This window comes from Delphinus delphis, chromosome 16 (assembly GCF_949987515.2).
Source record: "Delphinus delphis chromosome 16, mDelDel1.2, whole genome shotgun sequence".
NCBI lineage: Eukaryota > Metazoa > Chordata > Mammalia > Artiodactyla > Delphinidae > Delphinus > Delphinus delphis.
Window position 1 is genome coordinate 25107592 of NC_082698.1, and position 17768 is coordinate 25125359.

The 17768-nt window shown below is 52.2% G+C and overlaps 2 protein-coding genes across 2 annotated transcripts in view; one reads left to right on the forward strand and one right to left on the reverse strand.

The window, feature by feature from the left end:
- The window catches only part of SH3PXD2A (SH3 and PX domains 2A), a 248907-nt gene extending 238621 nt beyond the window's left edge, over positions 1 to 10286 (forward strand). The window contains exons 16-18 of the mRNA XM_060034134.1: positions 1366 to 1447; positions 2907 to 3035; positions 10200 to 10286. The gene's annotated coding sequence lies outside the window, so the exon portion shown is untranslated. The remainder of the gene's footprint in view (positions 1 to 1365; positions 1448 to 2906; positions 3036 to 10199) is intronic.
- The window catches only part of NEURL1 (neuralized E3 ubiquitin protein ligase 1), an 80712-nt gene continuing 66812 nt past the window's right edge, over positions 3869 to 17768 (reverse strand). Inside the window, exons 4-6 of the mRNA XM_060034135.1 lie at positions 10421 to 11110; positions 6882 to 7028; positions 3869 to 6354 (exon numbers count right to left, since the gene is read on the reverse strand). Of these exons, the coding sequence (XP_059890118.1) occupies positions 6116 to 6354; positions 6882 to 7028; positions 10421 to 11110 (1076 nt within the window). The 3' untranslated portion in view covers positions 3869 to 6115. The remainder of the gene's footprint in view (positions 6355 to 6881; positions 7029 to 10420; positions 11111 to 17768) is intronic.

The following is a 17768-nucleotide window of genomic DNA, read 5'->3' on the forward strand; positions in this document are numbered from 1 at the left end:
AAGCTCTGCCCCTCAAGGCGACAGGGACATCCTTGCGGGCTCATCCCCTCCACCTCCAGTACTGTACGCTTGCTGCTCCATCCCGTTCGGTGAATTTCTGTACAAATAGGAACCTGGCGCCCAGAGTGGGACCGCGCCCCCGTGTGGGGGTGGCTCTCCTTGGAGTGTATACGTCTATAGGTCCAATCTTCAAGAATCCCGATGCAGAGCTCTCTGGAAAGAGAACCATCCACAGTGCTAAAGAATTAAGATTCCCTCACTTTTTTGAGGGCTGTGTGTTGTTGAGGTAGAGAGAGAGAGTGTGTGTGTGTGTGTGTGTGCATTCGAGTGCGTTATGTGAGAGTGTTGGTCATTTCCCACTTGAACTAAAGAACATGGGGTTAGAGGAAAAACATACTGGGCAAGCTGTCTCCATTGAACAAGTCCTTGGCATTGGGCAGGCCCCAAAGGACTCACAGCTTCTGGCAGCAAGCGTATGTGTTATTCACACGTGTAATTCTGGCTGGAGAGTGCAATGTGTCTTTTTTTTTTTTTTGGTAATTATTTTATTAAGTATTTAGTTGGAAACTTCACACTGGCATTAACAGATCTAGCAGAAGCAGCCTAGGCCATCGTCCCGGGCTCCAAAATGAAGATGTGGAAAGGTGCCGCCACTGGGTGTGGAAGTGCCGAGGCGGTCAGATGGGGCTGCCACCCGCAGTGTCTCTAGTAGGCTGACTCCCAGCCTTTGCCATGCATATCGCCACTGTGGGAATCCCCATGTCAGGAGAGCAGCTGGCCCTCAGTTCTTATATTGCTGAGGGTGGATCAGGCTGGTCGGGGCGAGAAATTGGTCACCGTGAGCTCAGTGGACCTACCCGTGCGGGTACGTCAGCACCCCGGGTCTAGACTGCAGGCCTGACTGAACGCTTCATGGGAATCATGTGGAGGGCTCCCCCTTGACATTACTGAGCTTTTTGTCTAAATCATGATCTCTGGTTGGGGCAGCCCCTGGTTCTCAAGCTCTGTGATCAGAGCCAGTGACACAACAGGGTCAGTGACCTATAGCTGCACTTCAGGAAGAAGAGCCCCACTGATAATAGCATCCCTCCTGTTTTGTCCTGTGCACCTGGGTCCTCAGGCCAGAAGTTGGGCACACTGGTGCTTATAGACTGGGTAGAGGACTCTGTCTTCCTGGGCCTTGGTCCCAAGCTGCCTATAATGTTGGTTTTACCATGCCATCCCCCTTCCCGGAGCCTATCTTTTTAACCTTGAGTTTGCACTTGACCTTGACAATCAGCCCCCTCTCCCATTCCAGAACTTAGTGGCCTTAGAGAATGGGTCCCTACGATGAAGGTCCCTCCTTTGTTCCCATTTCCATCCTAGCTAATGGGCTGGACCTCAGGAGGCAAGAGAGAAAGGAAGAATTGTCGTTTTAAAGCAAAAGTATGGATCGAGCACGTTGGAGGTGAGTGAGAGGCACGTCGGCAAGATGAGTGTGCGCGTGTTTGGGGTGGCTGGGGTTTACCGCCCCTTCCCCAAGGAGGAGGCTTCCAGAGAGGAGGTCTGCTAGGCAGAAAGGGAAGAGTATGAGAAGGTTGAGAGAGGGTTTGGAGTCTGGAGTTTTGTCTTTATTAGAAAGGAGGAGGAAGTCTACTCTGAGTGTTTCAGGCAGAAGACAGCAGGTAGGGAGGGAGTTTAGTGATTCACCCAAGGGTCCAGCCAGAACAGGTTGGGAAAGCCCCAAGATTTGGCTGTTAGAAGAAGCTGGCCTCAGGAAACAGCGACTTGCTGGGCCACAAGCTGGGTCCCCAGCGGGTTCTTAATGGTCATTGATTTACTTAGTGGAAAGCGGGAAGTTGCCAGCAACAAACCAGTCTTCGAGTTTGAGGCCCTGGCTCCAGAACATTCATCCATCTCTCCGTTTCCAGGCTGGGTTTCCCCGCCTCCCTTTGTCCAATCCAGAGCTAGCCTCTCAAATTGCTTGAATCAGAGACCAGTGACCGTAATGGGTCATGTAGTTGGGACCCACCACCCCCAAACTGGAACCTTGGGGTCCAGACACCATCAAGCATATCTGGGAGGAAGACAACTTCGTTTGCTCTTCTGTTGACACCAGTTCTTCTTAAGTAGCTCTAATGATGCCTGTGGTGGTTCAGTTTGCTGAGCCTGCCTCGGTGGTGTGACTCAGAAGATGGAGTGCAAGGCACTCATCGTGTTTAGTGGCCTGTGATCAAGGCATACTGCTCTTAAGCATTTCAGAGAAAGAAGGGTAAACAGAGCCACGGTTCTTGAATCTACAGCTTGTTCTCTGCAACAGGTTTTCTTTAAATCCAGGACACGGGATGGCAAAAGGGTTTCAGGGCCAGTTTGCAGGAGGTCTGCATGAAGGGGACTTCTGAACAAGGCAGGTGTTAGTGGCAGGTTCGTGAAGCGTGGGTTTGTGCACTGCATGGTTGCATGTGAACTGCTGGATGCCTCTGGGGCACTCCTCACGGTGTCCACTCAACCCCTCCCAGCTCCTAGTGGGGTCTGTGGGGTCTGAAGGAGGTTGTTCCCTCTTCCCCCTCAGCAGAGAAATTTAAGGGCAGTGCTGTCAATCTGAGTGCTAAAAAATTTCCAGGCTCAATGGTGGTGCTAAACTCTCTCCGTGTTTCTAATATTTTTAATAGTGGGTTTTGTTTTTTTTTTGAATTGTTCTCATCACAAAAATGCAGCGTCCTCGGGGAAGGGACCCAGCCCCTTGACCTGCCGCTTTCCAGGTGTCTTTTATCATTTTGACGGGATTCTTTGGTCTGCAGAAAATACTCTGTCTTGGCATGCTTCTAGACTGTAAGATTTGGGTTGTTTTGTATTTTGTTTATGTTTACATGCATCTTGTATTTCCCTGAAAACTAAATAAAGTTTTTGCCTTTTTAACTGAACAGAATCACCTCCTGATTCTCCCTGCCACAAGGAAACATACCCAGCTGAGTGGCAAAAGCCACATCACCCCAAATGAAACATGACCTGCAGGGTCCGGGCCCTCTGAGGACACTGGAGGGGTGGGGGGACAGGTAAGTTCCCACTGTTGCCGGTGAGAAGCGTGCTCGAGCCCCTCCACCCCTCCCCCACCTTTGGGAGGCTTTCTGGGCAGTGGCCAAGGCTTTTAGAGAGGGATACAGATCTTGGGGCCAAAGAGCCACATTCAGTGGGCCTACATGGCCCCTCAGCTTAGAGCCCCTGACCCACCCCTACTTTTGCTGGACTCCAGTAAGCAGGGCTGGGCAGTCCTGGGGTGGGGAGTAGCCCATGGCTGTTCAAGGCCAAGCAGAGGCTGGGCAGCTAGAGCATCCTCCCAGGAGAGAGGAAGGCAAGCGGCCCATGTCCCTCTGAGGCCCAGCCTGCCAAATGAGTTCAACTCCCACATCGTGCCCAGACCCCGTCCAGCGCTCCAGCTTCTACCGCCACCCAGAGGTGCTCAGCCCATCTAGAAAGTTTTTCCGAAGGTCCCTGACCGAGGCCTCCCTTTTCAGCCCAGCTGTGCCACTCATTTGGCATAGGCCTCCTCACCGACCAGTGGGAGCAGCAGCGGAGCTTCCAGGTCTGGGCTTCGGGTGAGAGCCGGGCAGGCCCTGTTCTGGGGAGCTCAGCACAGTGCCTGCCGCCCTTTAGCCCCTAGGTGGCGCTGCCCCTCCACAGAGGTTGCACTCCAGATTTAGACCCGGCTCAGCCTCGGGAGTGCCACGGACCCAGGGACCTGAGGCCACCGAGGGGCAGTAGCGTCTCCCTTTCAGCTTACAGTGGGGCTCGCCTGGCATTCTGCTTGGATAGCCCCTGCTATCCAAGCCCCAGGTCACGCTCCAGCTGCCTCCCCCTCCCCTGCTCTCTCCAGGGAGTCCTTCCTGATCGTTGACTCCCCTCCTGCACACCCACCTGCCCGCCTGCCCTCCGTCCCCAGCCCTCCAGACTGCACAGCACAGCCCTCAGGCTGGTACGAAATCACCTTTATTCACAATCAGTCACGGTGACCCAGGTTCACAGAGGAGGCAGCAGCTACCCCCAGGCTAGCAGAGACAACAGGACGGTGGCTTCCTCTCCCTGGCGCGCAGGCTGTACAGCCCCTGCATGTAAGAACTCTCCTTGTCTGAGAGGGGACGCCCTGACTGGGTGGGGCCACACCAGCCCCACCTCGCCCCCCCCTCCCACAGAAGGGGTCTACAGGGTCAGTGGGGAGGGGAGACCCATGGTAGGACTGTGGCTTCCCGGCCAGGCAGGTGCAGACAGGGCCCGCCTGGCATCCTGACCCCCTCCCTGTGCTGTCCCACCACCCCACCCCATAGCAGCCCCCACCAGAGAACCCCCGAGAGTCACAAGGAAAGCCCCTCCCGACCCCAACCATCACTTTACCGAGGTGCCAGCTGAGGCTCAGAGAGGCTGTGACCTGGTCGGGGCCACACAACTGGTCAGTGGCCAGGTCCAGAATCCCGCACTCTGCCAGCCATACGGCAAAGCAGTCTCCGACAGGCGTAAAAAACTACCTGAGGGGGCCGAGGGCTGGGAGGCTCGGGGGCAACTAGGCCAGGACTCTGAGAGCTGGCCCCAGCCATGGCCTATCAGGACAGGGCGTGCAGGGCTGAGATGACTATAACCTAAGAGCAGCTGCGGGGGGCACTCCCTCACCCCAGCATCAGGACTAAGAACCTAGAGGTTCTCCTCTTTCCTGGGACCAGAGAGCCTAAGAACAGGCTCCCTACCCCCACAATGATGAGGCCAGCTGGCCTTCCCTCCCTCAGCTTGCCCAGAACTTTTTATGTCCTTATGGAGGAGGGAACTCCTGGGCCTCGTGATGTATAATGACCCAATTATGATAACCCTGCTCCAGCCCAAGAAGAAGGGCATTTTGTGGCTCTGGGGTGATCCCCTAGTCCCAGGGCACTGCAGAGGCTCTGCTGCCCTCTCTATAAAAGGGATACAATTTGTCAGAAGGCCTCCCACTTCAGCCCCTTTGGAGTTCTACTTCATGGTAAGCAGAGCTGGCTAGGGACTTCTGGGCTGCAGTCTGGGGAAGATTTTGAGTGATGACTACCTCTGCTGACCCCTCTAACCAGGCACCCCGCCCACCAGGACAGCATTTCTAGGGGTCTGGGGGATGGGAATTCAGTCCCGCCCCCCTGCCAAATAACCCCTACAAACCCAATAAATAAATAAGTTAAAATACGGAAAAAGCCTGTTCTTACTCCAGGGAGCCCCCTACTCCCAACCCAGGGCCCTGCCCTCTCCTGGGGATGCTACAGCCTCTATGAGTACCAGCCCGGCCCAGAATAGCACTGAAATGGGGGAGGAGAGGTCACAGAGGGTAGCTGCAAACCTGTTCTTCAGAGACCCCTGACAGAAGACAGACTCTCCAGCCCACACCAAGACAGGCTATGACCAGAAAGGGGCCCTCCACATCTCAACCAGGCCAGGGGGCTAGGGACCCAGAGCCTGGAGGCTTCTGTAGCCTGTCTGTCCACCCACCCAGGGGGAGGGGGAGACGGACATGGCATGGAGGCTGCAGCCTGCCCAGGATGAGAGGTATCCACTGGCCTTCTTACCCCTGGCTTCCAGGCCCAAGGGGCAAGGAAGAAAGGAAGGAGAAGGTAGGTGTAGGTCAGAGAGTAAGGCAGCAGCTCAGGAGCTGCCGGCCTAGGGCTGCTGTTGCACAGGTTGTGCACTGCTCAAGGGCAGTTGGCTGAGGGAGAAAACAGAGGCTGAAGTCCAGGTCCACACTCCACTAGCCAAGCCACATGTCTGGGCTCAGGGCCACATCTGCCCAGAGGAAGGGACACACTTTCTAATTCTCACAAAGGTGCCACACAGGCTAGAAGGACCTCCTGGGAATCTACCCCGGATGGGGAAGGATCAGGAGAAGCTGAGACCCCAGTTTAGCCCCTCGGCGTGCAGGGAAGAGCAGGCGGTTTGCTTCTGCCCCCACCTCCCTGCCTGATACCCCTTCCTCCCCCAAACCTTTAGGGGCTGTTTCCCATGTTTAATGAGAAGGGAAAAGAATTTCCAAAATGAGGAAGAAGAGAAGGGGCCCTGTTGACTTGCCCCTCAGGTAGAGCTGGGCCGGGGTCTGCGGAGGTGGGCGTGAGGGGTAGGGCACCACGACGGGCTAGGAGCTGCGGTAGGTCTTGATGATGTCCTTGATGGGGCGGCGGCAGATGGGGCAGCAGGCGTGTAGAGCCTTCTTGAGGCGCAGGCCACAGGCATAGCAGAGGCACATGTGGCCGCATGTGTAGATGACCGTGTCCACCACGTGCTCATAGCAAATGGTGCACTCATCGCTCCACGGGCCCCCGCCTGGAGTCACTGGCGACTCTGGCAGGCTCACAGGTGAGTTGGGGGCCGTCCCTGGGGGCAAGGGGAAAGCAGTCAGGAGGAGACATGGCCCAGTCTGGTCCCAGGTTCATGAAGAGAGCCCCCTGGCCTCTCCCCCTCCATTTATCAGGATCGGCCTGTCTAACCTACCACCCAACTTCCTGGGCACAAGAGAGGAGAGGATACACTCTGGACAGCCCCACTTCTGGCCCCTCAGTGCCCAGACCAGGGGCCAGGGTGTCCATGAGGCATTGAGAGGAGGAGGGAGGGATGGAGGAAGGAAGGGGGCCCAAAACCATTTAAGGAAGGCCCCTCCTGAGTTACCCTTTGGTGTTCTTTGTGCTAAAGAAGTCCTTTGGAGAAAGCTGCCCAGCCGGGGGAAAGGATGGGATACACCCGGAAATTAGCACTCAACCAGGGTTCACTGGGCCCATCTCCAGGGCCCAGTCCTGATACAGAGGCTGCAGGCCTGCCTCAGCCAGGGCAAGGGTGGGGATGGGGTCCTCAGGGTGGGAGGCCTGGCATGGTCACCATGGAACTGGAGGGGTCAGCCTACTTACCGCCAGCAGAGTTCCCCAGAGGTCCAGAGCTGCATGTGCTGAGCAAGGGGTCAGAGAGGCGGATGCCCAGGGCGCTGGGCGAGGTTGGTGTGGAGGCAGGGGAGCAGGAGAGTGACGGGATGCCCCGCTCTGCCAGGATGGTGGAGCCTGCAGAAAGGGTGGGAAAGAGGGAGGGACACACTAGCCACTCAGAGGCCCACTGGGAGAAAGCGCGAATCTCCACCCCTCTATTAGGTTCCCAGCCTGACCACACGGCCCAGCCATAAGGCTCAGGGTGGGACTCCACCGACTGGCTCAGCACCCTGCCCCAGCTCTCTGTTCCCGCCTACAAATTGGAGGGCCACACGCATCATGCTCTGGTGTTACTGCATCTGCCGTCTCCAAACAAGCCCCCTGCCTAGAATCCCACCTCCACCCTTCCCTATGCTTCCCTCACCTTCAAGGTTTCCCATGCCAGAGAACAAAGTCGCCGTCCTCCCACCTAGCATGGCCCTTCAAGCCCTGGCCTCACCATCCTAGTCAGAGCCCCGTGCTATCACCCCCTTTCTCCTCTGCATTGGCACCTTCGAAATACTCCACACCATCTCCCACACTTGATCTGCCCAACCTTCTTTCCTTCCTTTCTTCCCTCACTTTCCTCTTCCCTTCCATCCCTCCCTGCCTCCTCCCTTCAACAAGTCCTTGCTGACAGCCTACCAGGTACCAGACACTGTGTATATATAAAACTGGGAATGAGGCAGACAGAGCCTTTGCCTTCAAAGAGCTAACTGTCCAGGGAGCCTCTTGGGGCTATCCTCAACCCCCTCCTCTGGACAGCCTTGACCCCACCCCCCCGACAACCACATATCTCTATCTAGCACTGACCAGCCACACACGCCATGCATGGAAATAAAAAACCACAGAGGATAGGAAATTATTTGTTCTTTGCCCAGGAACGTAACTTTGTTTCCCTACTTAAACCTTGAGCTTCCTGAAAGCAGGAAGTCTGATTCACCTGTAAGTCTCCCACAGGCCCTAACATAATGCCCTACACATAAATAAGTGCCCAGTGAGATATTTTTTATTACTAGTTATTCATTCTAATTCACTTAATAGTCACTGTTTCTAAGAATATTCATTAGCTGTCCATAGGATTTCTCTTATTATTGTTAACAGATTTCAAGTTAATTATCATCCCCTTTCAGAAATTTATAACTTCTATTTGATTTTCTTGCTTTATTGCACTGGTTAGCATTTTCGGAACAATACTATAAGGCATCTCTATCATATTCCTGACTTTAATAAGAGTATTTCTAATGTTTCACCATTAAGCATGAAATTGACTGTAGTTTTGGAGTGAAGGAAATATCTTTTCATTCTTACTTCACTTAGGCCTTCAACAAAGCAAAGCATTCCTCTATAAGGTAAATAATTATCCTTCACACATTGTTACTGATTTGTTTTTCCTTTAAAGTCAGTCAGGATCCCCTAACACCAATTTGTTAGTTGAGATGCCCTATTCTCCAAACAGCTCAGGAGCATCTGTTTAGCATATATTAAATTCTCAATGGTTATTCTTCAACACCCACCTTGACCTACTTCCCTTTGGAGACATTTAAGTCCTGGGTTGTTTCTGTTTGTTTTTAAGCTTCTCCTTTGCTCCAGTCTAGTAAGCTTCTTTGGGCAACAGAAGCTTCACTGGAAAGCTACTTATCTATTATTAGATGGTGCTGAGGCAAGAGAGCACCTTGCCATTATGTTACTTCCTTCATCTGAGGAACAGTGTCTCCTGGTGAATGGAGCCAAATATCTGTGTGCCTCAACCTGATTTTTTTGTCTGCACCCCAGTCCGATTTGTTTTTATTCCATCCTGAATTTTCACCCCAATTTCTTTCCTTACTGATTGATGGCTTTTCATCTAGCCTGATTTCTTTTCACCTCCTTCCTGACTTATCTTCCCTCAATCCTAACTTCTTAGCACCCCAGCCCCATTTCTTTTCATTCCTTTTTAAGTGTATTTTACACTCCATCTTCATTTGGTCTCTTTCCAGAGGAAGTCTCCACTGATTTTATCTGATTTCACAAAACTCTCACACACTCTCACAATCACCAACAGCATTATATACGCAAATACGTACACATTTAGTTACTCACGTGTGCCTAGACACAGTATGCCAATCTTACAGCATAAACTCATGCTCACATACACACAATTACCTTGTCTATGAAGCCTCTTGGGGTGAGGTCTAGGTCAGGGGCTGTGAGACCCAGGGGTCTCCAAATGTGTCTAAGCAAACTTGCTAAGGAAAAAAAAAAAATTCAGATGCCCAGGACCTAATCTGAGATCTACAGAATCAAAACCTCTGGAGGTGGGATTCAAGAATCTGCTCTGTAGTAGGTTCTCCGAGTGAGTCTAATGCTGCTGCAGAGCAGACCAGCACTTGGAAAGCACGAACACCTGCTCACTCTGGGGTAACAGAGGTTCCTGAAGATACACGTTAAAAAAAAAAAAGATTTCTGGTCAAACGAGCTTGGAAAAGCTGGACACCATAACCACCACCACCTTCTCCTAAAGGTTCACATTGTATATTAAAGGCTCTGAGAAGTTCTACAGTAAAGAATTGCCTTCTTTTTTTTTTTGCCATACGTGGGCCTCTCACTAGTGTGGCCTCTCCCGTTGCGGAGCACAGGCTCCGGACGCGCAGGCTCAGCGGCCATGGCTCACGGGCCCAGCCGCTCCGCGGCATGTGGGATCTTCCCGGACCGGGGCACGAACCCGTGTCCCCTGCATCGGCAGGCGGACTCTCAACCACTGCGCCACCAGGGAAGCCCAAGAATCGCCTTCTTTTTAAAAACTCAGTATTTCCCAAACATTTTGGACCCAAGGACCCGTTTTCAATGGACACCTACCCTGCAGAACACTCTGGGAAACATGGCTTACACAAGTCCGCATCACCCAGTCCATTCAAACTCTGTCCATTCAAACCCACGAAGGCCCAGACATCTGCAACCCTCTTTCCTCCAAGGCCCTCTGCTCGGGGATTCCCCACAGACCCCCAATCTAGGCACCACCCTGCAGAGATACCTGGCTACTGACATACCAACCTCTTTTTCTTATTTAGACACACAACCACCCTTAGAGCCTTTATTACCATTTTAGGAGAAATGGAAACTGAACCTCAAGAAGTTTGCTGCTGGTGGAAACCATTTTCTTTTTCCCCATTTTTAAATGGCCACTGGGCAATGTGTAAAAGAACTTTTGACGTATCTGTGGGAATGTGGGTGAATCAGATTCTGAGCGTGAAACTCAATGTTCCCCGCTTTTCTCCTCCTCTCCAGGGTTTATCTGGTGAGATCTGAGAACTATGGACTAGATAATTGAGTCCCACCCAGAACTCATCTTCGGTGTCTGTGACTCCTTGACTAGACCCCATGAAGGGCGGGGTGGGCGCTCTTTCCCCCTACCCAGACACGCCCCTCCTCCAGGAAAGGCTGGGTCTGGAGGCGCCAGCCTCCGGGTGCACCTGGGGGGAGGCGGGCACGTGGCCGGGGGCACTCACCGAGGATGCGGATCTGCGTGATGGCCCCGTGCAGGCCGAAGAGCATCCAAAGCGGCTGCGAGGCGTCCACGCACAGCTGCATGCCCGCCGCGGAGCCATTGTGGCTGAGGTGCAGCTCACCGTCGGGGTTGACCACCAGGCCCAGGATGTCGCCGCTGTGCAGGGGCCCGGGCACGCGGCACACGGCCCAGAACTCCTTACGGTCCACCAGTGCCTCGGGGCTGAAAGGCAGGTCGGCTGGCCGCAGCGTGCCGGGGTCGCACGTGGTGACGCCGAAGGAGAGCGCGCCAGGCCGTGCGCCGCCCGAACGCGTGATCTTGACGAAGATGGTCTCGGCCACGCGCACGGGCCGGCTGGTGAAGACGAGCGCGCGCTCGTCGCGCCCATGCTCCAGGCGCGCCACCGTCTGCTCGTCCAGGATGCGGACGTGTGCGCCGGCGCGCAGCGCGTGGAAGCGCAGGTCGCCGTCGAGCTGCGCTGGCAGAGCGTGGCTGTGCTGGGAGTTGAGCGAGTTCTGCGGGATGGGGCAGCCAGCGGCCGGCGCGGTCTCGTCGCCGTCGGCGCCCGGCACGTTGAGGTCGCACAGGCTCACGGAGAGGCGCGCTTCCTCGGCCTCACGTCGCAGCGACGGCCGCCGCAGGGCGGTGAAAGAGCGCGGCCGCACGCAGTCTGGTAGCACCAGCTCGCTGTCTGCGGCGAGAGGGAGACAGGGTGACCATCACGCGGGCCACAGCGCCCAGTCCCCATTGCCTGCGCACCTCCTCCCACTGGTCTTTAAAGCGCGCAGCAGTAAGACGCACCGGGTTTCTAATGGCACAGAAAACGCTAGGACATAACGTCGTGCAGGACTTCTAACTACGTATTTGTTTAAGCAAAGGATCAAGGCCGGCAGGAAGGACACCAAAACTAAAAATATGATTACTTCTAGATAGTATGCTTATTAAAATTGGATTTTTTTTCTAACTCCTGGGGCCCTCCCTTTTTATCCCAGCAGCCAGAAGAGCACCCAGCACTTAGAAGGCAGCAGTAAATAATATTTGTTGAATGCATGTTGACATCCTACCCGTCTGGGAGGCCAGAGAGAACCCCCCCTCCCTAGAACGCCTCTCTGCACAAATGGCAGAGAGACATTCTTACCCCAACAATTACCTTGTGAACTTACTGCCACGGAAGGACATTGAGGCTGAGAAGTGAAGTGAATTTATCCAAGCTATCCTTTCAAAACTGACAACTGGAAATCAAACCCTTCCTCTTTTTACTCATACAAGTAATACAGACTGTATTTTGTAGGAAAGACAGTTCATCAAAAAGAAAAAGTAATCTCCTGTCAGCCCACCATCCATAGGAAAATACTATTAATATTTGGATATATGAGTTTCCAGCCTTTTTTCAATATATTTTAGTTATTTCTTTTTTTAAAACAAAAATTGAATCATGCTATATAAATGGCAGTAGTTTTAAACTATATATCTCTTTGAAAATGTGGCAACTTTTATCTATCTTCTCAGAAAAATGCACGTTCTCCCTAAATTCTGTGGATAATTTCAGGGCATCGACTCCAGGTGAAGAACTCTGCTATACAAATTTTCTTTTCAAAACTAGCTTTTCCATTTACTGTGTCCTGAATACCTTTCTACACTAATAACCATGTTTTTGATACCATACTTTTTGAATGGCTGGTTATCTCTGCTTTATGGAGTACTATAATTTGTAATAAAAGTCATCAGTTGCAATGAATTACCCCTGCATTTCATCCTTAAAGCATCCCATGAAGTTGTTTCCATTGTACAGATAAAGCTCGGAGATGTTATGTGACAGCCACGAAGTGGCAGATCCAGGATTAGAGCAAGATCTGTCCAACTCCCAACGCCACATTCTCCACTTTCGGGCCCTCCTCGTTTACTGAACCCTTTCTGTGGGAGTCCCTAAATTAGGCTAGTACCACCGCAGCTCACATCATGGGCCAATCCCTTCTCAAGAGGCTTTTCTCTGAGCCTCCCCCAGGGAGAATCTGTGCTTTCTCTCCAGGAACTGAGTAAGGGCTGCTGGAGTGCTTGGTGTGAGAGTAAAGCTTGGGGGACTGGACTGGTAGGGGCCTCAGAGGCCAGAACTCAGCCCCAGCTGAATCTAGAGACGCTCTCTAAAGCCTCTCTCTCTTTGTTCTCCCCCAGCTCCCCTGCCCTTTCCAGGAACAGTGTTGTTTGGACCCCAGCAAGGAGAGGGTGCTGGGCCAGCCCTCCCCCCAAGGCTCCTGCTTCTCTGGAGAAGCCTCTTGGGGCCTGGCTGGTCAGGATTCCCAGACCGTGTTTGGCAAGGAGGAGGGAGCAGACCGGAAAATGTGATTATTCCAGGGAATTGACTCTGTGACAGTAATGGTGCAGAGAAGCTGGGGGGCTGCGGAGAGGCAGAGGCGAGGAGGGCAAGACATGGGAGACAATAGTGGGGGGCTGAGGAGGGCTGTGGGCTGACCTGGACCCCAGGAAACAGCCCCAGCTCCCCTACCCCTTAGGGATTCCAGTCAGCGGCCCTTGAGGAGTCCAGAGGGTTGGGGACAGAGGAGAAGGGATGGGGAAACAGGGTGAGGAGGAAACAAGTGGCTCAGAGATGCCCAGCCAGGCCTATGGGAACAAGGCCGTCATGGGGGCCCCCCCACACACACACCCCACACTCCTCTCTCCAGCCCACCCCACACGCTCAGGACAATCAGGCCAGAGCCCATGGAGCTGGGCAGACGCTCAGAACAGATTCCTGAATGGGGCTGGAATGTGAGCTCTCTCCTGTTCTCTGCCCCTTCAGGAGTCCTCTTCTGCTTGGATATACCCACTACCTCCCAGCAGTACCACTGCTGAGCTACTCTGTCTTTAGGAAAATGTTTCCTACTCTTAAACTGAAATCTACCTCCCTGTATGTTTTTTGTTTGAACTCTTAAAAAAGTCATTTTATTGATCCTTTACCATACAAAACTTATTCAAATTACACCCATTTGAAGTGGTAAGATCACAGCTAGAAAACAGGTTACCCTGTAACAAATTTACAAAATCTACCATAAAAGCTTTTTTTTTTTTTTACATTATATTACATATTATCTTTTTTAAACTAGCATACACACAAAACTTAACTGATTGGTAGTTTGCCTACTCCCAATTTTGGGAGAAATACTTCCTTTTGACAAAATCACATACCCGATAGGAAAAGAAATTCCCACAACTGCCAACTGCCACCCAACTCACTCTTCAAGGCATCTTCCTTCAAATCCCTCCTCTCATACACACAAGGTGTCAATGCTGAAGCTTTAAATACTGCAATTGAATTTACAGATCTACACTTATAAAAATCAACACGAGAACCGCCACCACGACAACAAACACAAACAAAATCACTCTTAGAAAATTACAAACCAGCTAGAAAATATTCCGGCAGTGTTTACAAGTGACTTGCTATTTTTATACAAAATTGCTAGATAATGAAAATGAGTAGCCTGCGTATCAACCTAAATAAAATGATCACTCCACACAAATCTGTACATACAATCACACACCTATCATGTGTTGCTCTTTATACAGTTTATTTTCTAGGGCTCACTCAGTCATAACCGCCCTGTATTTATACCTACTACCCTTGGGGCTGCCTCTCAGCCCCACACTGAGGACCGCTTTCCTCAGGGAATACTCAGACTCCCCACACACCTTCCCACCTCCTCGACAATGAACACAACCAGACTCAGGATTCCAGATGTGCCCTGGCCAGCTCAAGGCACAATGTGGCCATCACACCTCCCCTGATAAGTACACTATACTTCTAGTAATGCAACCTAAAAGTATTTTAGGTTTTTTGGTTAACAAAATCCATATACTGGTAGGCAAGACAGGAGCATAGTTAAGTGCAAGGACTCTGAAGTCATCAGCTTGGGTTCAAATCCTAGCTCTGCCATTTCCTGGCCGTATGACCTTGGGCAAATAGCTCAACCCCTCTGGGACTCTCTTCCTCAGCAGTGAAATCAGCATTTACTTATTGGTATAAAATATGGACTCTAATACTCCCCTCGGAAGGGATGCTGAGAAGATGAGGTGGAATACAGTACCTAGGGCGCTTAGTAGAGTACCTGGCACATAATAATCACGAGGTTAATATGAGCCATTGTTATTGTTTTCATGCTACATGGTTCAGAAGAATATGCATGGGCTTTGGGTTTAAATGTCTGATCCAGCACTTGGCTGGTGGCCTGTGGGTAAGCAACTGTCCTCCAGCCCCCTATCCCTCACCATGAGAACAGGGGTACACTAATACCTGCTCTGCGATGTTGTCGCAGGGATCAGAGGTAGATTGAGAAGCCCCTGGCACCTGGATACTTGATCACTTCAGTTATTACCATTTTCTCAGGTTGAGTTTATCAACCAAAGTCAGGTCCACCTGCACTCAGACAACTAACTTTTTGAACCTAGGACTTCCCATCAGTCATGACAAGCACCCAGGACAAAATCATTGACATTACTGACTAAAGACCAGGAAGGAGAAGCTACAAATGGTGATCAGAGACGAAAGAAGGAGAAACAGTGGGCAAACAGAGAGAGAGGGGAAGGGGTAGGAAAGAGATCCTTTTGGCCTTTGTTGAAATATCACAGGAGTTAGGAGAGGAGGTACAGGAGATGCTGGGAAACAGCTAAAAATGGAATCTCTGGGACCAGTGCCCAGCCCAAGTATGTCTTCTCTCCCATCCCCTCCACCCCTCGGGGTCAGGAGCAGCTGCAGGCCACCAGCAAGCTCCAAAATAACCATCCCATCAGTGTGCCCGGCCGCGCGGGGCCCTGAAATAGATGAAACCTGAGATGGAGGAACTGGTCAGAGCGCCCTCCGCAGAGGGGACGGCAAAGGTCACATCACCCTGATGTGAGTTCACATCAAGCTGGAGGTCAGGGAAGGGTCCAGGCCCCCGAAGCCAGGGGAGAACAACCATGGGCTGAACCTCAGCCCAGGACTGCGCCCTGGGGTACAGCTTGGAAAACCCAGAGGGCCAGCCTGTGACCCCCAAGCAGTGGGGTGGCCCCACGTTTGAAGCAACAAGTTATTTAATCCGTGCCTGGGACACACAGCTGCCCACTTGGAGGCGTTTATGATAGGGGAGGGGCGGCACAGGGCCACGGGAGAAGCTGCAAAGCTGGCTCCCCTCTTGTGTCCCATCTTTCAGGAGAGAACTTGTCAGTCTTCAGCTCCTGCCTAATCTGGTGCCTGGCGCTGGCTCTGCAGATCCCCTGGGCCCAGGCAGAAAGAGCCAGGCCCTGCAAAGGGCAGGGAGGCCTGGGCCAGGGTTTCCTCCCCTCAGAGTGGCACTCAGGGCACCCACTCATTGACCCCCTGTGTGCCCAGCCCTGGGCAGGGGTTAAAGAGAGGCAGAGCCAGGACCTGGGCCCTGGGGAGCCAGTAGCCCTTGGGAGATTTGAAGCTTGGAGGCATGAAAATATTTGAGTACAATTTTGTTACAAAATTCTTAGTGTCTCAGGTAAGACAGGACCTCAGAGGAGAATGAGGAAATCTGTTTATCTCTGCCAAGTTCTCACCCAGCCTTGGCTAGAATGCCCCTGGGGACAAGAAGCTCACCACTTCTCAAGGCCAATCTATCCTCTACTTTGACTCGCTCTGAAACAGAAGTTCTTAGCCTCAGTTGGACAGCATTATCCTAAAAGGGAGATTTATCCTAAAGAAGAGAAGGCTCAGAGGGGGCCCCAAGGAGTGGGTACAGGACACTTGGAACCATGCAAGGAAAGTTTTTCTAACAGTCACAGTTGTTCAGAGACGGCATCTCAGGAAAAACAAGATTTGACCCAGGCCCTGAAGGACAAGAGGGTCTGGATTGACAGAAGTGAGAGCCACTCGGGTGGGAAAACTGCATTAGCAAATGCCTGGGGAGAACAGTCTGAGCAAAACCAGTGAAGAGAAAGGAAAGGAGTGGAGGAAGAGGCACCAGGCAGAGGGCACCAGGGCCAGCTCCCACCCAGAGACCCACTCAGCCCCCCACACGTTGCCGGCCAGTGCGGGGTAACCAAGGCAGGGCCTGGGAACTGGAGCAGAGGCTCCTTTGAAGCAGGGCCTGCCGTCGGCCCAAGTCTTGTTTGTTTAGATTCGCACATCCGCAGCGCTGGATAATCTTTAACCACGGGTCAGCCTGCAGCCGCCCAGCCGGCTGGCAGATCTCTGCCGGCCCCTGTTTGGAAGGCGCGCCAACCCAGTTACTGTGTCCATAAACATCCTCCTGCCGGTCCGCAGCTGGCACGGAGCAGGAGAAGGAGCCAGGAGGACGGGTACATGGCTTGGATGGACAAGGGGTTTCTCCACCCTTCTGGGCAGTGCCCTGAGCCCACACCACCTCCACACTCTCCATGTAAACCCAACCACGGGAAAGCTAGGAGAAACAAACACACTTTCTGAGACTCGCGGAGGGAAGGGCAGAATGTCCCAGAATCACTCAGAGTCATAGACTCTTAGGTTTATAGAATCTTCAAGCCACAGGATCTTAGATGTATAGATTCTCAGAATCATCTGGTCTGGTGGTTCTCAAACTTTTTTTTCAAGCAGTAGAATCATTCATCCAATGGAACAGAAAACTGCTTAAAGTCTAAGAGGTGGCCACAAAGCCCTGCCATTCAGCTGCCTCAGAGATGCCTCTGTGGAATCCCAGTGCTCCAAGGAACCCAGATGGAGAACCACAGATCTTGTTCCAAGAAACAGTTTAGATCGCATGGTTTGACCTTCATCCAGACACAGGGACTTGGTTTTAAGGCTCCCTCTTCCAATGAGACGACTGGCAGGGGACTGTCTATTTTGGTGGTGTTTCTAGATATTCCTTTTTAACCGAAAAAGACAGCCCTTCCCATTTGTATAAACACTTTTACATATGTGAGCCTCACAGAATATCTGTGAGGTACACGGTGCGTGTATAATTATGTCCAAATAACAGACAAGGCGGTTGAGGCACAGAGACGCTGAGAGACTTGCCCAAAGCTAGTGAATGGCCAAGTGGAGTCGATTCAGTCAGGTCTCCTGCTTCTGAAATGACAGCTTTGTCCCCAATACTACAAGGCCCCAGCTCCTCCCCTACACACACCCCACTCTGGGCCACCGGCTCTCTCCAAGATCCCCGGAACTATATCTTGGGCCAAAGAGATACTAGATGGAAACACATAAAATTGCCATTTCTGGACATTACAAACAGTCAAATATTGGCAACTACATATGGTTGCACTTTTACATTCATTCTGGTAGAAAACTAGAGCACACTGTGAACAACAGAATCAAACAAAGCCCTCAAGAGCCTTCAGGGAACTACAGGGCAGGCAGTCCTACCCTCACCACT